At 38.9% G+C, this 25,942-nt stretch overlaps 1 protein-coding gene across 9 annotated transcripts in view; it reads right to left on the bottom strand.

The window, feature by feature from the left end:
* EML5 (EMAP like 5) overlaps positions 1-25,942 on the bottom strand; it is a 109,968-nt gene that overhangs the window by 34,791 nt on the left and 49,235 nt on the right. For 8 of the 9 annotated variants that reach the window (XR_014794996.1, XM_084883710.1, XM_084883712.1 and 5 more), the window contains 7 exons: positions 25,397-25,538; positions 9,942-10,094; positions 8,875-9,006; positions 7,350-7,438; positions 4,800-4,976; positions 1,672-1,873; positions 856-982 (listed from right to left, as the gene is read on the bottom strand). Coding sequence is in view for 8 of the 9 variants with exons in the window: in XM_084883710.1 (XP_084739836.1) it covers positions 856-982; positions 1,672-1,873; positions 4,800-4,976; positions 7,350-7,438; positions 8,875-9,006; positions 9,942-10,094; positions 25,397-25,538 (1,022 nt within the window). In the remaining variant the exon portion in view is untranslated. Of the gene's footprint in view, positions 1-855; positions 983-1,667; positions 1,874-4,799; positions 4,977-7,349; positions 7,439-8,874; positions 9,007-9,941; positions 10,095-25,396; positions 25,539-25,942 lie in introns of those variants that run through there. The other variant, XM_084883717.1, reaches the window with a different exon arrangement.

Raw genomic sequence — 25,942 nt, 5'->3', positions numbered from 1 at the left:
CATGTCCTTGACCGGAATCGAACCCGGGACCTTTCAGTCTATCCACTCTATCCACTGAGCCAAACCGGTTTCGGCTACCCTTACTAACTTCTCATAATGAAGCTTTTTTTCCTTGCTGCAGCTTCTACAGAAGAGGTCACCGCTGTTTTCACCTCCCACTTCTTCTCTGTTCCTCTCTGCTATTTCTGGACAATGTTTCCGTTATCATTTCTTAAAACCTCTTTGCTTCTGGAATCCATGCGGTTCACTGATCTATACCTCTTTATTGTTTCCTATCTCCCCTAATCATCAGGTTCACAATTTCTCTCTTCATCTGTCACCTAGATTAGAGACTTTATTAAAAAGTTATCTCCTCATAAAATTATTGTGCACACGTCCTTAATTTTGCTTTGCTGGTTCTAGACAAAGACCAGTAATTCCCATTAGAGACAAGCTATACTTTAACTCCCCCTTTTGAAAGATTTCTGAAAAATCTACCCTTGATTAAAGGCACATGGTTCAGAGGGCCTTTTCAAAATTTAATATCTCTGCTCATGTGTTTCCTAAAAAGTACATAGTACTAGGCTCCATTTTTATTACCTCCTCAACCCATCACAACCAGTTATAAAAGTTAGCAAATAACATTCTTCAATTATATAGACTTTATATATAGCATCATCCCTTAAACCAATTTCTAAAAGTGTCACCACCAAAAAGTCTATAAGGAAAAATACGGTTTTCTAAGAGGTATTGGGGACTGTATAATAGGAGTACCACTGTTATTTCATTTTTGCAAAAATACATTCAGTTAAAGAATAAATTCAATTATTAACAGCAGTATCGTTTTCTTCATCTAGTTTTAAACTTGACTGTTACCTCTCATCCATTGAAGGTTCTTTTTGTTGCAAATGAGGCTTGATTCCAAACATTGGACGAATATTTGTTGATAAGGCTCTGATGGTGTAACTGATTTCATTCTCCCTTGTAACATCACTGTCGTAGCCTACCATTAGATACAAGAATTATTCATTAACTGATTACTGAAGAGGCCAAGTATGTGATCTTATTATTTGGATACAAAAATGTTCAACGATATGAAGTAAGTTAAAGTATATTATTACAAACAAATTATAAAATAATATACAGCCAGTAAAAGCAATGTAGAAGAATATTTAATGATATATAACAATGTTTCAAAGTATTACTAAGTGATAATAGCAGGCTACAAAAAAATCAATATGATACCATTTTTGTTAAAAACATACTATGTATACAAATGCCTTATTACTAGATCCCAAAATATTAACAGAAGTTGTCTCTGAGTGGTTAAATTATGGATGCTCTGTGCTTGTTATTTACTGTAAAAGGTATTTTCTAACTTTTCTATCATGACCTGGTATTACCGGTATATTTGGAATTATTTTAAAACATGAAGTTAGATACTATAAATTTTTAAACAGTACCTATTTAAGTATGATTATTGTACATTTGTAGATAAAGAATATGTAAGTCATCAATACATGACAGCCTGTTCTTCTTGAGTCACACACCATTTTTGGTATTAAGTAGACCCAATAGACTAACCTCACAATTATTCAAACATCGGTATTACGTGTTTCAGCATCTGCAGTTTAAACCAGCTGTACTATTTCTCCTATGTTCTAGTTAAAAGAAGACTGTAAACCAACACACCCCCATCTTCTTCCGAGCCTGTATCAGATTCTTCACTGTCACAAGGCCTTTTTTCTCGAGAGCCCTCCATTTCGTTTGTCCACACCATTAAGGACATATCCGCGCCGCCTAAGGTCACCAGCATGCTGTCATCACAAGTCCAGCGCACATTTGTGACCTGTGTGCTATGAGCCACATACCTCTTAAACTTTCCACATTTTCCCTAAAGATAAAAAAAAAGCCAAAAAGTCATTCTGAGAAATTCCATTACTTGAAATCTTTCAGTTACAATTTTGAATTTCTTTCTTAATATATGACTAGGAAATTAGTCATTATAAATACAATGTATACAAATTAGAAAATGCTGAGGGCAGGGTACACCTAGTAGTTCCACACCTTGCTAGTACCGGGGACAGAGCTTTTTTAGAAATCAACTTAGTACTGAGCATTAAAAGCATAAAAATATTCTGATCTTTCATTTACCAACCCCGCTTCTAGAGATCTATGCTAAAAAATGCGGCAAGTGCAACATTTACCAAGGCGTTTACTTTTAGCAGTGAAAAACTTTAAATACCTTAAACGTTTCTAAGAGGAATACTATAGTGTATACCTTTGGAACAATACATATCTATTAAAAACAACGGCTATGAGACATACTGTTGAAAATAGAAACAATGATTTAGAAATCAGAATATAAATATCTATGTACAGGATGGCCATCTTAATAAAAGTAATTATCAAGCATTTTGGTATAAACCCATATAAATATCTTTTATCTTCATTCATTCATTGTCTGTAAGCACCATACATGGGAATGTATTTTTCTTTTAAATATTAAGAAAAATACTAGTTCTAGGGATGGCAATTTTAAATCTTAAACAGTAGCAGTTACAGAAGTACACTTCAGAGTAATCCTATCTAATAAAAGAGTAATATGCAAATTGATCATCACTCCAACACACAAGATGGCTGCCTCCATGTGGACACAAGATAGCCGCCACAAGATGGCCAGCAGAGGAGGGCAGTTGGGAGGGACCAGGCCTGTAGAGGAGGGAAGTTGGGGGCAACCAGGCCTGCAGGGAAGGGCAGTTGGGGGGACCCAGACCTTCAGGGGAGAGCAGTTGGGGGGACCAGGTCTGTAGGGGAGGGGAGTTAGGGGTGACCAGGGCTGCAGGGAAGGGCAGTTGGGGGGGACCCAGGCCTGCAGGGGAGAGCAGTTGGGGGAACCAGGTCTGAAGGGAAGGGGAGTTAGGGGTGACCAGGCCTACAGGGGAGGTCAATTAGGGGCAATTAGGCTGGCTGGGAGCAGTTAGGCATCAATCAGGCTGGCAGGAGAGTGGTTAAGGGGTGATCAAGCTGGCAGGTAGAAGTGATTAGGGGCAATCAGAAAGGTAGGCAGACGAGAAGTTGGAAGCCAGCAATCTTGGATTGTGAGAGGGATGTCCAACTGCCCCACTGGGATCGGGCCTAAACGGGCAGTCGGACATCCCTCAAGGGTTCTCAGATTGGAGAGGGTGCAGGCTGGGCTGTGGAACACCCCAGTTCCCCCATACACCAATTTCATGCACTGGGCCTCTAGTCTATCATAAGCAGGTTTCAGATGGACATCTTTTCAAGGATGTTAATGTAAGAAATTTTTTAACTATACAAAACATAATGCCAGCTAAATCAGTAAACCTTCTGGGAATGAAAGTTAGCTGAAATAAAAGGAGGATCTGTCAACAAAACACTGCAAGAAGGTTAGTTTGCCTAAGATTTTGTGGTTCTTGCTGCAATAGGTGAAGAGAGAATCCTACAACAATATCGCAGGACCTCTTCCTAAACATCTATACCACCTAAAATGCTGGAAGTGAAGTTTCTGACTAATAATGTTTTATTGGAACATATTCTTATCCTATATAATAAAAGGCTAATAAGCTAAGTGTTCAGTCATCCATTCAACCAATCAAAGCATAATATGCTAATGATATGCTAAGGCTGCTCAACCGCTTGCTATGTGCACTGACCATAGGTGGCAGATGCTCCAACCAATAGGTTAGCTTGCTGCTGAGGTCCAGCTGATCAGGTTTGAGTGAGACAGGCTGGACACACCCTGGAGCCCTCCCACAGTCCTTCCCCAGCTGGCCAACCTCCCAGGTCTCTCCCTGGCTCCAATCTGGCCTGCACCCTCTTGCAATCCGGGACCCCTCGGAGGATGTCAGAGAGCTGGTATCAGCCTGATCCTGCAAACCAAGCCGAGGGACCCCACTGGTGCACAAATTCGTGCACCAGGCCTCTAGTCAACTATAAAGTCCTACCACTTAAGTGTATAAAGTAGATACAATACTTTCTTGGGCACCTGAAATTATATATCTGTATTTGTGACCATTAAGAATAAATGCATCTAGACTTGATACATGCATTTTACTTTTGTAATGTTTCCCAGTAGTTTGAATAGAGGGAAGCAATAAGAGAATTGAGTCATCACTAGCATAGACACGCAGTACAGTACTCCAAAGAATTTGTACAGTTTGGTTTTAGCAAAATAACATCATTCATCATATTAAATCAATGCTGTTTATTTTAATTTTGTAGATATCCATAGTATTTTTATTTAATTGATCAAAACATTAAATTTTAAAGGTATAAATATAAACTTGTTATTTACTGCTAATTGTATATATTTAATCAAAAGAATACTAGAATTACTTAGGTTACTATTAGGGTAAAAGGGATATTTCCTTTAGAAGGAATATTTACATTACCCAATGTTGAAAAACACTGTACAACATAATATATAACTTAAGAAAAGGAATCACAAATTGTAATACTTCTAGATAAAGCCATAAAGGTGATGTTAAGACCAGGGAACATAAGGCAGTTACAACTGGCTGCTTATATTTCCCTCCCATTTTCTCCTTCCTTTCCTCTTTCCTTCCTTTCTTTCTTCTGCTTCCTTCTTCCCTCCTTCCCTCAAAAGAAAAAGAAAAAAAAGAAAAGAATAGGGAACGTAATTCTGAACCTTTCATATTACAACTTATATTACCTATGTAATATTGCTATTTCGCTGTTGTAATGAAATAGCATTTCACAACTATGACATGCTATGAAAGGACATTACATTAATGTTATAATTGTAATCATTAGGACAGTTGAGGAAAAACACATACTTTAGCAGGATATCTAAATAATTTCACAAATCCCAAATCATCCCCAGTGGCTAGAACCATTTTGTCATGGGTGAGGCAAGAGGCAGTTACATCTGTGACTTCTCCAATTACTGGCCAAATTCCCTCACAGCACAAACCAAGCACACTTGTCCATGATGCCCAACCAATTTTTTCTACCTAAAAAGAAAAAAAAAATGTTGTAAGTTTGAAAAATCTAAACCTAAAAGTTAATAACTAAATATGAATATTTTTCTTTGTAATTGTATGCCATAAGTAAAATAAAATATGTAATAAAAATTATTAGTTGTCTTGGTTTTGTAGCCTCCCAAACGCTCTAGTTCCTGCAGAAAATATTTTTTTAAATTTATCTTTATTGTTGAAAGTATTACAGATGTCCTTTTTTCCCAATTGACCCCTTCTAGCCTGTTCCCACCCCGTCTTCACCACCTTATTATCTGTGTGCATGGGTTATGCAGATATGCATGTAAGTTCTTTGGTTAATCCCTTCCCCCCCACCCCCCCACCTTCACTTTGAGATTCATCAGTCTTTCCATATTTCTATGTATCTGGATCTATTTTATTCATCAGTTTATTTAGTTCTTTCAATTCCACATGAGTGAGGTCATGTGATACTTGTCTTTCTCTGACTGGCTTATTTCGCTTAGCATGATACTCTCCAGGAACCTCCATGCTGTCTGCATAATATTCCATGGGTAAACATACCACAGCTTTATCCACTCATCTACTAAAATTTCAACATGACATTATTAAAGATGTACTCATAGAACACTATGTGTTCTAGTGATGAGCATACAGTGATAAGGAATAAGCTTATTTCTGTTCTTTAAATAATCAAGAAAGTTATTCTTATCTTTCACATCTAAATTTCTACTAATCTCTATCTATCTATAAAAATAAAAAGAGGCAATATGCAAATTAGCCAGGACACTGTAACAGAAACAACCAGCTCAGGAGGAGGCTGCATGTGCAGCAGGGCAGAGTAGGGCAGAGTAGGGCCCGCAGAGAGAGGGGAGCAGGGCGGGCCTGCCTGCTTGCAGTCCCGCCTCTGCATGTGAGCTTCAGAGGAAACACCTTTTCTGACCGCTCATTGGCAAAGCTGCCTGTACACTACTCAGTGTTCTCGTAACTTGCATAATAAGAATCCAAGAAGGTGATCTAGGGTTTTTCCACCTCACTACCAGAGGAAAAAATGAAGGTCTGCTGCTGGAGGGGCTAAGAAATGCCCTATCCTGCCCTAGCCGGTTTGGCTCAGTGGATAGATCCTTGGCCTGCCAACCGCAGGGCCCAGGTTTGATTCTGGTCAAGGGCATGTACCGGGGCCCAGGTCAGGGTTTATGTAGGAGGCAACCAATCGAAGTGTCCCTCGCACATTGATGTTTCTCTCTGTCTTTCCCTCTCCCACGATCTCTAAAAATCAATGGAAAAATATCCTCAGGTGAGGATACAAAATAGAAAGAAAGAAAGAACTGTCATATCCTATGGAAGAGACACCTTGAAAAATGCCTAAAGAACACTGTCATTTTTCACGGTGAAGGGCCTGGAGTCCGTGTTGATGAAGACACCTTGGTGGCTGCTGCAGCCAGCAGTGCAGCAGCAGCGGGTGATGGAGGCAGCACCTTCTCCCAATCAGCCCGGTCGCATCCTGCAGAGGGGGGCCAGATTGAGGCATGGGGAGTGGGCCTAAGCCATTAGTAGGACATCCCCTGAGGGCTCTCGGATTGCAAAGGATGCAGGTTGGGCTGAGGGACACCCCCCTCCCTCCCCCCCATGCATGAATTTCGTGCACCAGGCCCGTAGTACATTATAAGCATGTTTTCCAATTAATCACTGTTGGAAATTATGAACTTTTATTTACAGTCCCTTCCATATTAAGCCACTTTCATGTTACATTTGTTTAACCTCTGTTTCTTGGCCATGTCATGTGCAAAAACTTTTGCTATTGTTGTCAGGCATAAAACTGAACACTTTGTTTTCCTTTCTTGAAGCAGGAATTTTCCAATAAGCATTTTAAGCATATGGGTTTGAAAAGATTCAGCCCCCATGCAGTACTCTCATATGGGATGTCATGTCATCTACTTCCTATGGCAGGGGTCTTCAAACTACGGCCCGCGGGCCACATGCGCCCGCAGAGGAGTCTGATCCTGCCCGCCAGGTTTTTTGGGCAGTGAGCGCAGCCGAGGTGTTACAGTAGGAATTAGTAGTTCATATAGTCCGGCCCTCCAGCTCTCTGAGGGACCGTGATCTGGCCCCCACTTTAAAAAGTTTGAGGACCCCTGTCCTATGGCATGCTTCCTGTGCTTTGAGGAAGTCATTGGAGCATAGCTGGATGTACAAGATGCTTCTTTCTTACTACAGCATCTCTTCCTTTACCCATCAATGTGGTATGACCCCATAAAATAAACTCAGAAAAAGAATATCCATCATTTGAATAACCTGAGAACAGGCTTCACGTGTAACTAAATGAGAGTGGGCATCAGCTCTGTAACCATGTTTAGTCGTATCGACTTACAAATTCTCCTGTCTTCCTACCTCCATCCTGGGGATGGTCTGTCTTTTGCCTCGGGGAGCTTCAAAGAATAACTGTTCTTTAGCACCAGTGTTAACCTGTAAGAGCTTTCCTTAAGAAGAAGGCAAAAATATATACACATACATAGTCATATATTTATAATTTTATAATCTCAAAATAGAGACCATTACTAACATAGCATGAACACTTGATATTATAAAGAAAAGTTTAATAAAATTCACTTTTACTATATAAAATTATGAACCTTATATGTTAAAAGGAAGAATACTAGTTGATAAAATAATTATAAAAGTTTACAAAAACAAATAATTTAGAGATGTAAACTAAAACAAGAAATAAAATTTTTCACCTAACCATGCCAAAAATTAAGCCAGATTTCACAATTCCAATGGGTGTGAAACCTGATTTTGGGCACATAATCTGATACTATTGTTCTAGAAGGAAGTTGGACATTTGAATAAAATTTTCAAAAGTGAAAAAATTACATATACAAATATAAAATACAAATACATATACATTTAGTATTATGTTTAACTTTTATGGGAAAAATTAAGCTTAAACACAAAGCCATTTTCACTTGCAGTCAATATATACTAAGAGCATTTGATTTTATTACTTTCTATATAATTAAGTGATTAAGTTCATAAGTGGTTTCATTTTTGGGTGTGTCTACACATAAAAACTATTTCTGTTATCGTGTATTAAAAAAAAAAACCACTTGGAAACTAATTTTGGAACTTTTAAAATTTTGTTCAATAGTACTTGAAAAAAGCTGATTTATAATTCCAGATTTATAGAGATGAATACATGAAATAAAATTTCTTAAAAATGGCCCTGGCCAGATAGGTCAGTTGGTTAGAAAGAAATCTAGATACATCTGGTTACAGGTTCAATCTCCGGACAGAGCATGTACAAGAAGCAATCAATGAATGCAAAAATAAGCAGAACAACAAAATCAATGTCTCTCTTTCTCTCTCCCTTCCTCATTCTCTCTAAAATCAATTTTTAAAAATCCTTAAATATGGAGCATTTAAAATATTTAGCATTTATCCAAACTTATTAAACGCTGACATATGCCATGCATTCTGCTAGAACACAAAGATGTTAATTAAATTGTTTATGTTATACAATTATGACTATTATTTTTAGAGGATGTAATTATATCAAACAATGGGGAAATCACTTTAAAATTCTCACTAACATACCTGTTTTCCAAATTTTCAGTTGCTATTTACGTCAACTTTTTTTTACAAAAACCAAGACAGATGATTAATATTATTTTGGATAATACTTAAATTACCTTACAAATTAAAGAGTTTACACTTACTAGGAGAAATACTGAAAAGTCTAAACTCATGGTATTCATCTTTAGATGTGAAATAAAGCAATGGAAAATAATTTTGAGAACTATATTTTCTTTTCATAATGCTTTTGAACTTATCTGTTGAATCACTTTTTGTTTCTCTAAACTAGCAATACTAAATCAAATAAAACTTCTATAAAATAGTAAGTTATTTAAATTCTTACCTCTAATGTCCCAGTCAATATGGGTGATATAACTCGTAGCGCCTTTGCATATTCCCACTCTTTTACTGCTCATTACATTGTATATATCCACAAAGCTGTCATGGGATGCTACTGCGAGATATTTTCCAGAACCTGTAATTGTAGAACTAGAGTTAATTGTGTTAATATTTTCTTGGAGAAACTCAGTTGTTTTGTAAGTTATAACAAAGTATATGTGTCAAATGGTATTAGGTGACAAATTTTAAAAACTTATTCTAATTAACAATGAAGTAAGTTTTGTAGTGTAGTAGTTAAGTGGAAAGCAAATGTCAAAAATTATATGTAATATAATTTTGGTACACTATGCATTTAACCAAAACAAATACAGAAACAAACAAAACAAAAAAATGCAACCTTATAAATTTAAGAAAAAAATAGGAAGTAAACCAACATAGGTAAATTTTGCCTTAACATTAGTAATTCCTACATTACAGTAGGTTTTCTTATCAATTGTACATAGAAATTGACGAAACAAAAATATAATTCCAAAAGCATTGATATTAAAATGAAGATAGTCCCTCCAATCCTTTTATTTTACAAATGAAGAAACTGAAACTCAGAGCAGTACCTAGGCTCAAGTCACACAGAAAATTTAGTGACTGGTTTGGTACTAAAGGTATTTTGCCACTGATCTCATACTGGGCTTTTACCTCTCACCATACTGTCTCTTCTAGTAAAAAAAAAACAACAAACAAACAAACAAAAGCAAAGTGAAATTCTTAGATAAAATAACAGTTAATAGTCCTGGCCATTGTGGCTCAATTGCTTGAGCGTGGTCCCATGCACCAAGAGGTAACTGGCTCAATTCCCAGTCAGGCACATGCTGGAGTTGTGGGCTCAATCCCCAATAAGGGGCATGTAGGAGGCAGTCAATCGATATTTCTCTTTCTCCCTATCCCTTCCTCTCTCTCTAAGAAATTAATAAAAGCATTATTTTAAAATAACAGCTAATAAAAATCATGCATTGATTTATTTGTGCATTGCCAGACCCAAGTTAATAATCAAATGTGATTTCAATGGAATCTTACCTGGAGAGAATCGGATATCTGAAATAATATCTTTCCTGTGGTGAAAAGATACAAGATCCTCGAGAGTATCTGCATTTGCCATTAAGAAACTTCCATCACAGAGACCTACAGCTAAAGCTTTACCATCAGGAGAAAAACAGCAGCATCGTCCACCTGAAAGAGCAAGGCAGCATATGTCAGGTGACTTCCTATTATTTAAAAAAGTATGTAAAGAGCCTTTAATTTAAAAGAGGATTCCTATACTTATTACAGCTTCAAATCAACATTGAAAGGAATCAAGAGATCCAGGTAATAAAGTCTTCTATGAAAATCAATAGTATGGAATTTTAAGCAATAATTAATACAAACCATTCATTCCCCCTTCTGAAAGTAACAAAATCAAGTGCTGAGACTCACCTTAAAAGAAATTTAAATTGTTGAACAAGAGTGAGAATTTTTAACTAATATAAAAAGCCAATGACACATGTGGAAATTGTTTTTGGTTACCTTCGTAGTTTCTATCCAATAAATCAAAAATAAAGATATAAAGCCATCTTTATAAAAATGCTTTCAAATTATAAAAAAATCTGAAAATAAGCATTTATTAGTTTAAGCTAGGAATATCTATCTATACATGTTTCAAAACCACACATGAAGAAAAAATAATGTTAATATTATTTTATTTTTTCGAAAATAAGAGTTAGTGCTGCATTGGCAGCCACATAAAAATGAGCTTTCCCAATAGGAGGGGAAGAAGCAGGCACATTAAAATCCCAAAGACTTGGTACCTTGTGCAAAATTTGGAAAGGAAGGGGTTGGGGTACAGAGGTTATAGAATGAAAAGTTACAGAATGAATTAGGATCAAGTAGTTATTTAATTATGAAGTATATAATAAAGAAATTTAGGCCATGGTTTTTGAGATTTAAGAGTCAAGAGATGATGACATGGAGCAGAGTGGCAGGAAAAAGAGGTGATTAAAAATGGCAGGATTTGAAAAAAATATATTATAAAAATAATAATAATAAAAAAATAAAAACATAAATGCAATATATTAAAAAAAAAAAAAAGGCAGGATTTGGATATTTTGAAGATAGAGCTGGCAAGACTTGGATGATGGACTAAGAGGAAAAGTCCAAAGTTAAGGAAGGCTATGTTTTTGTTTGAATGGTGAGTCCATTTACTGAGGTGGGGAAAAATTAGGAAAGGTAGAAATTTTGGTTTTTACCCACTAAGTTAAGGATGCCTATGAAAAACTCAAGTGAAGGCATGACAGAGCCAGTTCTCCTCTGGAGTTCCAGGGAGAAGAGGTTGAGAGATAAATATGGGAAGCAGTATCATACAGATAGCAGCTACAGCCAAGAAACTGGATACCAATTTATTAATTTACTAGAGGCCTGGTGCATGAAATTAGTTCACAAGTAGTATCATACAGATAGCAGCTACAGCCAAGAAACTGGATACCAACTTATTTACTAGAGGCCTGGTGCATGAAATTTGTGCACTTGAGGGGGGTTCTCATCAGCCCTTGGGGGATATCTGACTGACAGCTTAGGCCTGTTCCCCATAGAGCAATTGGACATCCTTAGCACTGCCATGGAGGCAGGAGAGGTTCCCGCTACCACTGCTGTGCTAGCCAGCCATGAGCCCAGCTCAGGGCTTCTGTGGGAATGCAATGACCACCAGGGGGCAGTTCCTAAATTGAGAGTCTGCCCCATGGTGGTTAGAGTGCGTCATAGTGACCAGTCATTCTGCTGTTTGGTCGACTTGCATATTAACCTTTTATTATATTGGATTGCCACTCAGCTCCAAATCCATCCCTTTTCCCTGGTATGTGATACTGGAGCTAGACCCTGTAGACATTTTTCCTTTGCTGGCTGCCTTGATTTTAGTCAGTAGGAGGTGATGAAGGGACCCGTTTTAAGGCAAAAGCAGAAGGAACTTTTCTGGGGTGCTTATGGGGGAGTTTCTCTGACACCAGAGTAGATCAGCCCTCTGGCAAGTTTCTTTTCCACTGGCAGGTTGTAGATCCTGTGACACCTACACCCTCTCCAAAAAGATTTGAATCTCAGCCTGGGGAAAGAGGGAAAGGGTCCATCCTGACTTCATTCCTTGTCTTGTCCACTTGCCTTGTGGGTGGTAGCTGCTTTTTGCAGTTGTTACTTCTATACACCTTAAGAATCCTTTTTTTCCAAACCTTTTTATTAGTTAACACTTCATATTAAATTTTCCCTGTTCAAATTCCTGGGGTATCAGTCAAGAAACTGTTTCCTGTTTCTTGACTGATATAGAATTGGTACTGAGGTGGTCATAGGAGACAGACCATTAAAGAGAGGACTGCTCTTCTGGTCATGTCTTTGCAATCTTTGCCAGTGAATCAACAAGTGAATCTAAAAACCAAAAAAATTTTAAAAAATCTGATGAACAATATAATAGTTGAATATAATAGAATCAGAGGTATGGAAGGGGAGTAAACTGACGATTCTTGGGGAAAAGGGGAGATGGGGATGTGGGAAGAGACTGAAATAAACTGTGCACCTATGGATGAGGACAATGATGGGTGGGGAAAGGGCAGAGGGTGGGGAGGGAACCTGGCGGAGGGGAGCAACGGAGGGGGGGGGGAGAGAAGCAGAACATTTGTAATAATATGAACAATAAAGATTTAAAAAAAAAAATCTTTGCCAGTGAGAATTGGGATGCTTAGTAATACAAGGTATGCACTGGCATAACAATTAGTTAAGTTATATCCTGCGATTGATTATGACACATATCTACTGAAATAAGTGCCCAGGAGACCAAAAGGCATTGTCCTTGACCATTACAAAAAGAGCGATGACCACAAAGACTGTGTTGTGAAACTGAGTGCATGGACTTTGATAGAAAGAAGTAGTAAGCTCGGGTCTCAAAATTCTCAGCACGGGTTTTGGTCTGAATCAAGAGAGAGCTTCCAGGCAAACCTTTAAAAGAAATCTCTTATAGAGCTGATATTGCTGAAAATTACACACAAAAGTTAATTGTGTTGGTTTAGAATTTACAACTTGAAATCAAAGCTCACCAAGTTTCTTATGTGAAAGTTAGGGCATTGATTGGAAAGAAAGGAAACGCTGAAAATTGGAATGTAATCATTGGGTTGAAATCTGACAAAACTGAAAATCCTGAACGTACATTCTGAGCCTCACTGGCCAGTGCAAAGAGACTGCTTGCTCTCCTGTCTACGAGAAGAGTGACTTTCGGAGGCAGAAGCCTTGGCAAGGAGACGCTTAGCGTCTGAAGAACCATCATAGCCACTCATTCCTCTGCTGTCACTATTTCCCCAGCTTGGATCTCATCCCAGCATGCTCTAGGGCAGAGGTTGGAAAACCGTTTGATAAAGGACCAGATATCAAATATTTTCACTTTTGTGGGTCATATAGCTCTGTCACAACTACTCCGCTCTGTATTGTAGCGCAAAAGTAGACTTAGATAATACATCAAGGAATGGGCATGATTTTGCTTCAATAACATTTATTTACAAAATCACGGGCTAGGTTTCATCCATGGGCTAACATACCTCATATAGAGGAAGGACTCCCAAAAGCTTAGGGAGGTAAGAATGTTAATATAGATTTTTCATACACAACCTGCACACCCACCCATGACCTACACCCTCCAAAACAGTCTAGAAAACAGCCCCTTCACGAAGGCATTGAGAAATACGTTAACAGAGGACAGCATCTGCATCTGTGATGAGCTCTGTGACTATCCTCCTGCATGGGTCAGGAAGGGGAGGTGACCCCGTTGACATGGGCTCCCTGTCTCAACCAGCGTAACCTGGAGAAGCAGAGGCAAGAAGCATCACATCCACTGAATATGGTATGTATTCCTTTTAGCAAAAAGGCAGTAGGGATGTAGTGGTCATCAGAATGTGGTGGCCTGTGGGGGTTTCTGTTGGTGGCTAATTTATCACGGTGTCTCCAGAAACAAAACCGATGAGGAGACTACTAGATTAGTGATTGATTATATAACAGAAAAAAAACCCATACCGGGTGACTAAAAAGCCTGACTCAAATCACCACTTAAATACCACCATGGAGAGTTGCAGATCCTCAACCCCTTTTCAGACCTGAGCCCATTTATACTCAGAGCCCCTTAGTTAAAGGGGAGGCCAGGCCCATTCAGGAAAAACTCAGCAGCATGGCCATCGTATATAAAGTATGTTTTCTTCCAAGCATCTGTAGCCACTTATGAGGATGACTGTGACTGAGAAAAAAAATCCAAGCTTTCAGGAATTACCAGACACAAGCTCTGAACTGACATTGATTCCTGAGACTACAAAGGACTGCTGTTGTACACCAGCACAAGTGGGCCTATGGTTAAGGTGACCAGATGTCCTGATTTTTAATTGGGACTTTTTAAAAACGCCGCAGGATGCGGGACAAATTGTTAAAAATCGGGACTGTCCCACCAAAAGCGGGACCTCTGGCCACCTTACCTATGGTGAGCATGTGGCAGGAGAAGATTGAGTCCAGTTCTGAATCAGTGCACTCAGGTGGTCTGTGGACCTCACCCAGTTCCTGGATTGGAATAGATATACTTGGCAACCGGGAGGGTCCTCTACCCTGACTCTGGCCATGGGGTGAGGTCATCACAACAGGAAGAACTAAGTGAAAACTCTGTAAATTCCTCTCTCTAGCCAAGACAATAAACCAAAGCAAAAGTGCAAGCCTGACCACTGCAAACATCGGTGACACCACCTCCGACCTGCCACAGCAAGAGTGAGAATACCTGCCACGTCATCAGGAAGACTTGCCTGCTTGGTCTGGGCTCAAGTCAGGTGGATGTTAAGATTACAACTATGGATAATACGTTCATTCAATAGTGACTCTAACTGAAGTTACTCTTCCAGATGCATTCTTCTAGATCTTTCCTAGAGCAAATTAGCACAGCCCCTAACATTCTGCATGCAGCCATCGCCCTGGTTAGTGCTTTTTTTCTCCGTATCCATTTGTAAGGACAACCACAAGCGGTGTGCTTTTACCTGGCTGGTCTCTGTGTACACCTTCAAAGCCTTGCCTCAGGGCTATTTCAACTCTCCTGTTCTTTGCCACAATACAGTCCACAGAGATCCTGATCGTCTCGACATTCCACAAAACATCTCAACGGTCCACTACATTGATGACATTATGTTGAATGGATCTGGGGAGCAGGAAGCAACAAGTACTTTAGATGCCTTAGTTAAGACATAAGCAAATCAAGAGCATGGCAGAGAATCCCCCCAAAATTCAGGGACCTGCCACCTCAGTGAGGTTTCCAGAGACCCAATGATCAGGGCTATGTCAAGATATTCTTTCCAAGGTGGAAGTGAAGTGGCTGCACCCCACATCACCTACCACAAACAAAAAGAGCAAGACGCTTGGTAGGCCTTTTTGGTAGCAACATCAACCACATCCGAATGAGCTGTTTCTACCTATCTTTCAAGTCACCTATAAGGCTTCCAGATCCAGTGATGCTCAATGGGTCTGTGGTGAACAGAGGTGCTGCACGGAGCCTCTGGAAGGCCACTAAGGAGAATCACATTGCGGAGCTCAGATGTGAGAGAAAGTCCATGCCTTCCTTTACAGATAAGTATTTTCCTTTTGAGAAGCTGCTCCCAGTCTGCTATAGAACTGGTTAGAGAGGAAAGGCCTAACTATGGGATATAGGTGACTGTGTGTCCAGAGACTTCCTATCACGACCTGAACAACCTAACCACAACTGGGTGTGCACAGCAGCAATCCATCAGGCGGAAATGGCGTATAAAATACCAGGCTTGGCCAGACCTGGAAGTTACAAGTAATTGCACGAACAGGTGCATCAGAATCCTTCAACAATAATTTTCACTGCAATGCCTCCTCTCTCTCTGTCTATACCCCTGGTCTCATAGGTAATCCTTCTGATCAGTTGGCTGAGGAAGAAAACAAAATTAGCCAGGTTTACAGATGCTGCTACACAGTATGTTCATACCCATCTGAAAGCATTGCAACCCATGCAGGGGTGACCCTGAAGGACACTCTGCCCAGACAGCTTCTGGCCTGGGTGGCTTTTCTCTAAGCAGAGATCCTGCCATTCAGCCCTGGCCTGTGCCCTCCAGAAAGCTCTCCTTCCCCCGTGAGCACACGCACTGTCCCACCGAGGCCTGCAGCCTCCAGCGAGCTTGCTCACCACTGGAAGACCGTGTTCTGATGGCGGTCACACCTTTTTCAAACTAGGTCTGAATCTCCACCAAGTTCCTTCCTCATTCCCTCTCCGCAGCTAACTAGGGCTAGTGCTTGCCTTCTTTTGTGGCTGCCTTTATAGCTTTTTTTCAGTAGCTAACAACATTTTACTAATTAACTGTTATTTTCATTAAATTTTCCCAGTTCAAATAACTAGCATGGTCTGTGTTCTGACTGAACAATGACTGGTAAAATACCTGAAGTGGGAGTGTACACATGGGAAACGGAAGGCCAGGGAGAGAACCCCAGAAGCAGTTCTGCATGTAGAGAGCGGGAAGAAGAGGCAGGACCATCAGAGGAAAGAAAGGAGGCAGTCAAGTAGAAGGGGAAACCTGAGTCCAGAGAGGAAAGCATTTCAGAAGAGAAGGGATAACAATCCATCACATCAAAATGGAGTTGTAGGTGATTAAGATGAGGACTAAGAGCTGACCAAGAGGTTGGCGGCAGGCTCAGTGGACCGACAGAGAGAAAAGCCTAACGGCAGCGGTTTGTGAAGGGAGCATCAGCCACCATGCTCAGAGGAGCTCTGCCACAACGGAGGGCCGGTGGTGCGTCCAGGCATCACCGATGCACATTTTCCTCAACCCTGTTCAGCTGGTTGGGGGCAGAACAGAGCAGGTGGAAAGCTGAGTTTAAGTAAATATTAATATAACAAGGATCTTTAAAAACTGAAAACAAAAACTCCCCAGGGATCAAAAATAAAAAGGGGGGAAAAAACGAAAGCAATAGAATAAGGTCACATACTCCTGAGGGCAGAAGAGACTAGTCTTGCCTCAGGGCCTCCTGAGTAAAACTGGAGTTTTTGAGGAGCTATCTATTCACTAGAGGTCCTGTGCACGAAATTCGTACACTTGGGGGGGGGGGGGGCGGTGTCCCTCAGCCTGGCCTGTGCCCTCTCACAGTCTGGGAGCCTCCTCGGGGGCTGTCCAACTGACAGCCAAGGGGAGTGGGCCTAAGCCATCAGACATTCTTATTGCTGCCGAGGAGGCGGGAGAGGCACCCACCACCGCTGCTGCGCTCGCCAGCCATGAGTCCAACTTCTGGCTGAGAGGCCCTCCCACCATGGGAACACACTGACCACCAGGGGACAGCTCCTGCACTGAGTGTCTGCCCCCTGGTGGTCAATGTGCATCATAGCGACCTGTCCTTCCCTCATTTGGTAGATCTGCCTTTTATTACATAGGATTGTATTCTTATAATACTGTTTTTCAAATTTGATGTTAATTTTAAGTTCTAAAATACCAGTAGTGAAAATGTAATGCCATTATTTCCAAATTTAAAAATATTCTCCTATCTGAATCATTAGCATCTTGAGACATCTAGAGTTATATACTACATTAAGTTTTTTTAATTCAACATGGGTTATATAAAGTATGCTTCTTTACCAGGTGTACCGGTTAATAATGTGGATTTTGTGATAAAAGAAAACACAATAATTTCAAGAGAAACATCGAAAGTGCTTTATTCAAAGTAATGTCCATTGCTAGCTACACATTTCTCCCATCATTCAGGTAATTTGTGGGTACTGTCACAATAGAACTTTTCTTATTTTGAGGCAAACCCATTCAGAGACCCAATTTTCCACTTCTCCGTACGTTTTGAAGTGCTGCTCAGAAAGTGCATGTGCCATTGACTGGAACAAGTGGTCATCTGAAGGAGCAAGGTCTGGTGAATACTGCGGGTGGGTTAATACTTTCCAGGCAAGATCTTTTAACGTGTCTCTAACTGGCTTTGAAGTGTGTGATGGTGCGTGATCATGAAGCAAAATTACTTTGCTGTGTCTTATGGTCCATTCTTGGTCATTTAATGATCAAAGCGTGGTTCAAATTGGTTATTTGTTGTATTGATCAGTATTAACAGTTTCACCTGGTTGTAGAATCTCATAATACACCACACCTTCCACATCCCACCAAATGCAGAGCATTGTCTTCTTTCTGAATTGATTTGGCCTTGCAGTCGATGTTGATGGTTGACCTGGATCAACCCATGATGTTCTGCGTTTGGAATTCTCAAAATAAATCCACTTTTCATCGCCAATCACAATTCGATGAAAAAAAAGACTTTCCGCCAAAACAGGTTTGGCTCAATGGATAGAGCGTCGGCTTGGGGACTGAAAGGTACCGGGTTCGATTCCGGTCAAGGGCATGTACCTTGGTTGCGGGCATATCCCCAGTAGGGGGTGTGCAAGAGGCAGCTGATCGATGACTCTCTCTCATTGATGCTTCTAACTCTTTATCTCTCTCCCTTCCTCTCTGTACAAAATCAATAAAATATATTAAAAAAAAAAAAAGACTTTCTTTCATGCCATTGAAGCAACATTTTACTGATGACTTTTCGTTTTTCCATTTGTTTTCATTCAGTTGATGTGACACCCATTTTCCTTCCTTTAAAATCTTTCCAGTTGCTTCTAAATGATCGGAAATTGTTTAATGAGCAACGTTTAATCTTTCTGTAAGTTGTTTTTGAGTTTGATACCCATCTTCATCAATAATGCTTATAACTGTTGATCTTCAAATTTTTTTGGTTGACCTGGATGTTGTCTTTCACATTGAAATCATCACTTTTAAAGCGTTGAAACCAGAGTTCACAGGTATCTTGAGATGGAGCATGTTCACCATAAGCTTCCCAGAGATTACAATAACTTTCAGCAGCACTTCTCTTCAAAATGAAGCAATGAAATAAAACTCCATGCTTGAATTTGGCATGAAATTTGACATTTTTAAACATAAAAATATCTATGATGTTAACACCTTCAGAAAATTTGACATATGACATTTTGAAGCTTGCTGTCTATACAACCAAACAGCATATCAAATCACATATATATATCTCAACATATGTGTAACTATATCTATTGAAAAAAAATCCACATTATTAACTGGTATACCTGGTAGTTTCTTACTTCTCTCAAGTTTTGGAGAGAAAAGTCAACTAAGCAAAGTTTTGGCTGAGAATGATTCTTACTCTAGTCCAGTGACTTTGTAAAGTGGAACACTGGTTTCCTAAGATTGCTATACAAAACTACCACAAACTGGGTGGCTTAAAACAACACAAGTCTATTTTCTCACAAGTCTGCAGGCTAGAACACCCTGTTGGCAGAGCCACGCTTCCTCTGAAAGCTCTAGGAAAGATAATTTTCTTGCCTCTTTCTAGCTTCTGGCGGTTGCCGACAATCATTGGTGCCTTTGGCTTACTCTTGTAGATGCCTCACACTTCAATTTCTGCCCAACACTGCATCGCGTTCTCCTTGGGTGTCTGTGTCCCTATGCCTTCATGTAGCCCTCTCACAAGGACAGTCACTGGATCTAGAGCCCATGCTAATCCAGTGTCACCTCCTCTTACCCTGACTACGTCTGCAAGACTCTATTTCCAAATGAGGTCACATTCCCTGGCACTGGGGCTTGGGACTCCCACATATCTATTGGGGAACTCAAATTAGACATAGTAATGTCTCAACCCATATTAGACATAGTAATGATGAATTAGAGTTTCCTTCCATAAATCACATATCTAAAGACAAAGAGGGTTGTAAATGCTTTCTTTGAAACAAACATAGCTTGCTATCAACAAAAGGCCTCTATGCCTGTAGTCCCTATGGAAAACAAAAGTTATTAAAAAAATATCCTTAAAGCTATCACACAAGAGATCGTGTTATATGAGGTTGAAAGAGGAAATTTAGAACTGGGTTAACTTGATTACTTATGTTGACAAATTTTGTATTTAAATACACTATTTAGTTTCACAGATTTTTACTTTCACAACTTCTCTTTTGATTTGTAAATGCCTTAAGAAATAAAATAAAAATATTTAATTATATAAATTATTTTGTGGCAAAGACATCCTCCAAATACCTGTATTTTCATTTTGTTCCAGAAATGCAATCCCATCTCAAGGAAGAATAGACTTAAAAAAAAATGTGTGTGACAGAAAAGAAAAACACAGATGTGTCTACCCTGGCCTAGGTGCTAGAGGAGTTGAAAAATCATACTTGAGAATTCCCAAACAGGGGTGGCTTGTGTAGATCGTAGATTTGAAGCTATAATATTGACATGCTCTAAGAAATTCCCATCAAAGAAATTAATTGTTAGTAGTTCTGGATGGTGGCACCCCAGGCATGTGGCAGAAGAAAATGCAAAATCTCCAGAAGAACACACCTTCAATTCAGACCTCAGAGGATTCCCATAAGTAAAGAAAGCCAAACAAGCATGAACCTAAAATCCAAATTTTCAAGCAAACAAGAAAATGGACTGCTAGGACGGAGTCAGCAGGAAAATAACCTCAAAATAGCAGAAAGAAAAACACAGCGTGGTCAGATCTGCAAGGCTGTCAAATAATTAGATTTTTAAATATATGTTTTTATTGCTTTCAGAGAGAGGAAAGGCGAGGGAGAGAGAAACATCGGTAGGCTGCCTCCTGCACGCTACCAAGTGGGGATCGAGCCCGAAACCTGGGCATGTGTCCTGATCTGAACAACACTGGCTGGACAAACAACTACATGTTATATTTTTTATCCGATTAGATAAGATTAAAGGCTTAAAGAAGAAATATAAAACATAAGAAATAATATTTAAAAATCTAAGGTAAATATGAAAACACACAGAAGTCCTAAAAATGAGAATTATCAGAATTAAATACAGAATGGGTAGGTCAAACATAAGGTGCTATAAAAAAGTTTTCAGAGCTAGAATACTACTGTGTTTCCCCGAAAATAAGACATCCTCTGAAAATAAGACCTACTTAGAGGTTTCTTTCTGAGTGAAATATAAGGCATCCCCCGAAAATAAGGCCCCACCCAGGCTCTGACTCAGAAACTTTGTGAAACCTAAACTGCAAGAAGTTGTGACTTGGGTGAAGAATTCATGAGAGAAAATCACTGACAGTTGCATTGTAAATGCACTGCGAGCAGGCTACCTTGACAAGAAGTACTCATTTAAAGACAGTGCTATTGCTAAACATGAGAGATTTGGTCTTCTGATTCTGAAAGAAATGGAGTCACAGGAAATTCACCAGGAAATTCAGGAATTGGATTGTTATGATGATGTTCCAGAAGATGACATGATTGCCATTGAATAAATGAGTAAATTCTTGATACTGTAGGATTCACAGTTTGTCTGGTTAGTGTTGACAACTACCGTACTACTGTACCGTATACAGGTAATAAATTTCCTTTATTTTCATTTAACAATAAATGTGTACCGTATTCTTCTTCATGGAAAAATAAGACATCCCCTGAAAATAAGACCTAGTGCATCTTTGGGAGCAAAAATTAATATAAGACACTGTCTTATTTTCAGGGAAACAGGGTAGTAAAGATCTTAAGAAAATTTCCAGAACACTACACAGAGAGATGGAAAGAAAATATAAAATTAGCCAAGACATAAAATAATAGTGTAGAAGTAAAAAATAAAAAGTCTATTAAAAATTCAGGTTTGATTATAATTAACAGCTGAAGTCAGGAAATAAAAATTTCTAACAGGAAGTTTCTAATACACCATTATTCATATATATATGTAAAAGGCTGGCAAATATTTATAAAGTATTTACAGACATCAAGAATATGGACATTACGCTGCATATTCATACTTCTGGTTATTCTATAACTAGTTACTATAAAATTGAATTATTTGTTTGGCAAAATTCTCATAAGATAGTCTACATGAACAATAATGACTTTTTAAATAAAATGTTAAGCCTCAGGACCATAAATTCTATATATTCATTTATAAAAGAAAATTGCATTTGCTTACTGAATGTTTAAAAGCAACAACTGTGTTTTATAATATTTAAACCACTATAACTTCAGTAATTAACTCAACCAGTATAAAACCATACATATCCCTTTGCAGTTATAAAAATCCATCTGATTTCCTCTTGAATCAGTGATGACAAACATTTTTAAAACGCGGTTATAGAAGAATATGTAAAAACAAAAATGCAGAATCATGACTCTCCTCTGCAATCCTATATAATAAAAGCATAGTATGCAAATTGTCCCCTCAAACGGGAGTTTATCAAGAAGTTTGATTGGGGTAGGGGGGACTGGCTGGGGGAAGGGAGGGAGTACCTGGCTGGCAGCTGCTAGGGACACTACAGTGCACAAATTTCATGCTCTAGGCCTCTAGTCTAATATAAAGATCCAGTCCTAAAAGGAGCCAGTACTTCTCGCAGACAATTCTTCAAGACTTATACAAAGACATAAATCCACGGAGTTAGGAAGCCCGCCAAATCCTAAACAGAATATACTAAAATAAAATACATATATGCATGATTTTATTCAACTACAGAATTATAGAAAAAAAGTAAAAGAGACAGTAGAAACCAGAGAAATAATAACTCTCAACTAAACTCCAGAAGTGGTTAAATTAACATATAAGAATGGAAGTAAAAAATCAAACATGTCCAGACTGTAGTGTACTAAGGGCAGGGCGGTGGCAATAGTCCACACTTAGTGGCATTGCACTGCCTACTGAGAATTTAAAACAATAATAAAACTGAATAAAAAGAGTTTGCTTTTTAAGAATTGTGATGTCAGTGATAAAATACTTCAGCTGCCAGAATAGACCACTCCCACCAGTCTGTTCTTACTATGCCACTGATTTGGACAAAGGAAGCTGAAGAAATTTCCAACAAATTTTTATTAAAGAACTCTAAGACTGTATTTTAGGAAGAAAGAAAATGATACAAGAAAAAGTCTGAGCTATAATAAGAAAAAATGAACAAAGAAATGTATAAGCATAGATAACATGTTAACTCTGACTGCATAAAACAATAATATCCAATTGAAGTGAATTAAAAAACCCAGAAATCCTAAAAAAAAAAAATAATAACAAGTAAAACTATCATATAACCCAGCAATTCCACTCCTGGGTATTTACCTGAAGAAAGCAAAAACACTAATCCTATGGTTGGCATCTGCAGCCCGCGAGCCACATGTGGCTCTTTTGCCCCTTGAGTGTGGCTCTTCCACAAAATACCACGGCCTGGGCGAGTCTATTTCGAAGAAGTGGCGTTAGAAGTTAAGTTTAGGGGGGAGGGGGAGCGAGGCGCTGGGCGCGGGCTTCCTGGCTGCCCCGCCCCGCAACCAAAAAAAAAAAAAAGTTGTTTAAGTTTAAAAAATCCTTGTACTGTTGATATTTAGCTCTGTTGACTAATGAGTTTGCCGACCACTGCACTAACTCAATATATATATATTCCTCTATTCACTGCAGCATTATTAACAATAGTCAAGATATGAAAACCACCAAAGTGTCCACAGATGGGTGAATGGATAAAGAAAATGTATCACACACACACACACACACACATACACACACACACACACACACTCTCTCTAAGCTATTATTTATTTATTTATTTAAGATTATTATAGTCATTTACCATTTAAAAAATATATATTTTATTGATTTTTTGTAGAGAGGAAGAGAGAGGGATAGAGAGTTAGAAACATCGATGAGAGAGAATCATCGATCAGCTGCCTCTTGTACACCCCCCACCAGGGATGTGCCCGCAACCAAGGTACATGCCCTTAACCGGAATCGAACCTGGGACCTTTCAGTCCGCAGGCTGACGCTCTATCCACTGAGCCAAACCAGTTTTGGCTAAGCAATTATTTAAATAACCATAAGAAAGAGTGAAATCTTGCCATTTACAACAACATGAATGAACCTTGAAGGCATTGTGCTACTAATACTAACGTGAGACAGAGAAATCCAAATACCATATGATCTCCCTTATATGTGAAATTATGTGAAATCTAAAACAAACAACCAACCAACCCAAAGCTCACAGATACAGAGGAACTGGGGGCGGGCAAAATGGGTGAAGGAAGTCAAAAGGTACAAACTTCCAGTTATAAAATAAGCCATGGGGTGTAATGTACAGCATGGTGACTACCGTTAATAAGACTGTATTCCATCTTTGAAAATTACTGAGAGAACAAACCTTAAACATTCTCAGCACAATAACAAAATTTTTTTCTAACTCTGTATGGTGATGGATATGTTAACTAGATTTATTGTGATGATTTTACATTATATCCAAAAATATCCAATCACTGTATATCCAAAAGTAACATAATGTTATATGTCAATTATACTTCATTTAAAAAAAAGAAAAAGAAAAAGAAAATCTGATGGGTGTTAAAACCAAGTATCTTCCAAATTTGACTAATCAGGACTTCCCAGGACCCTGTGAAGAAAAGAATATTTGGTAGCATGTTTTTTCTGTGTACACAGAAGTGTGACTATGGTTTGGGAATCCGTTTTAACTTTTCACATTTATAAATCAAGTACAGAACCACTGAAATATTGGGTAATTCTAATTCTTGTCAACAAACAAACAAACCATCTGAGAATGAAAAGGCTGCACATCAATAACTTTAAAAAAAAAAAGGAAGTACAGTGGCCGGAGTTCAAGCGTTCTAGAGACTATGATTAGCTTCAGATTTTAAGGATACGTGTGAAATATTTAACAGTAACCCTAGAAGAAGAGAATAGGCTCTGTAACTTTTAAGTTAGTAAAGGAAGTAACAGTAAATTAAATGTGACATGTTACATAACTCCAGCAGGCCCTTAGCGCAGCTAGACAGATCCTGCTCTTCATCTACTGATTCTATCACATTTCTCACAATTTCCAACTTTTTCAACCAGCGTTCGGCGCACTATTATCCTCATGCTATAAGCGCTCTGTATGTCCTCATCCCGCCCTCAGCTGATAGAAACAGCCTTGCTCAGCAACTGAACTCTCTGTCTTCCTATCCCAATAGGCCAGCCTCATTTGCCTCCTACAAATGTGCTCAGTACTGTTTCACCCTAAAATATCCTCCCATCAACTCTGCTACTTTTTTAAAATATATTTTTTATTGTTGGTTGTATTACAAATATGTCCCATTTCCCCCCATCTGCTACTCCTTTTTAAGTTAAGGCCTTCTTTCTTAGTTTTTAATTTTGAATTACACATACTCCATAGTCATAAAGGGTAGAACGCTCGGCTACTGTTTCTTCCTATGTTCTTTCTTCCAACATGAAGCAGCTGAAAACTGGCATAGGTTAGGCATGAGCACAGGAGGTTCCGTAAAGCAAAGCCTTTATAAGATAGTTAATTTTGTTTATATAGCATCATGAGCAAGTGATCAGAGAATGGCTATTTAGCCTTTTATAATATACAGACCATTGCGTTCTTACGTTTGTGAGGGCTATAAAAAATTGTGATAACTTACTCTATGCTCAAGTCTGAGAGCCTCTTACCCTTTTTCAGTTTCCGGACAGCCAGCATACAGTGGCTAGGGGAGAGATCCCATATTCTCAAGGTTTTGTCATCACTGACAGTTGCACAGATGGGCAGATACGGATGTGTGGCCAAACCCCACACTTCTCCTTCCATGTGTCCCTGAACAGGAAACATAGTAAGGTAAGTTTAACCTAAAACTATGTGGATTTAGAAAACCACCAAAGACAACTTTAGTAATATGTGATAAGGACAGAATAATAAATAATGAGTAAGTCTACTAAAACTTTTCTCTTTAGCTTCTTTAACAACTTTATCCCCACAATGACAATACAATAAGTTACTATGAAAAGTATCTTAAAATCCTAAAACATTCACTGGATGAAGGAAGTAGAAACTGGCTGCCCTAGAACGTTAATAAATGCCTCGTGGGGGGGGGAGGACAGCCTGCATGACAGGGTAAGGAGTTCCACAACCTCCTCACCGGTAAATGTGGTGAAAGCAATAATAAAAATACAGCACACCTTTCAAGTCTCTGGAAATGGTTCCAAGGAAAAGCAACAAGT

This window comes from Pipistrellus hanaki (assembly GCF_964339955.1).
Source record: "Pipistrellus hanaki genome assembly, chromosome: 1".
Lineage (NCBI taxonomy): Eukaryota > Metazoa > Chordata > Mammalia > Chiroptera > Vespertilionidae > Pipistrellus > Pipistrellus hanaki.
Note: the sequence above shows the minus strand (reverse complement) of the source record. Positions and strands in the feature narration are given on the sequence as shown.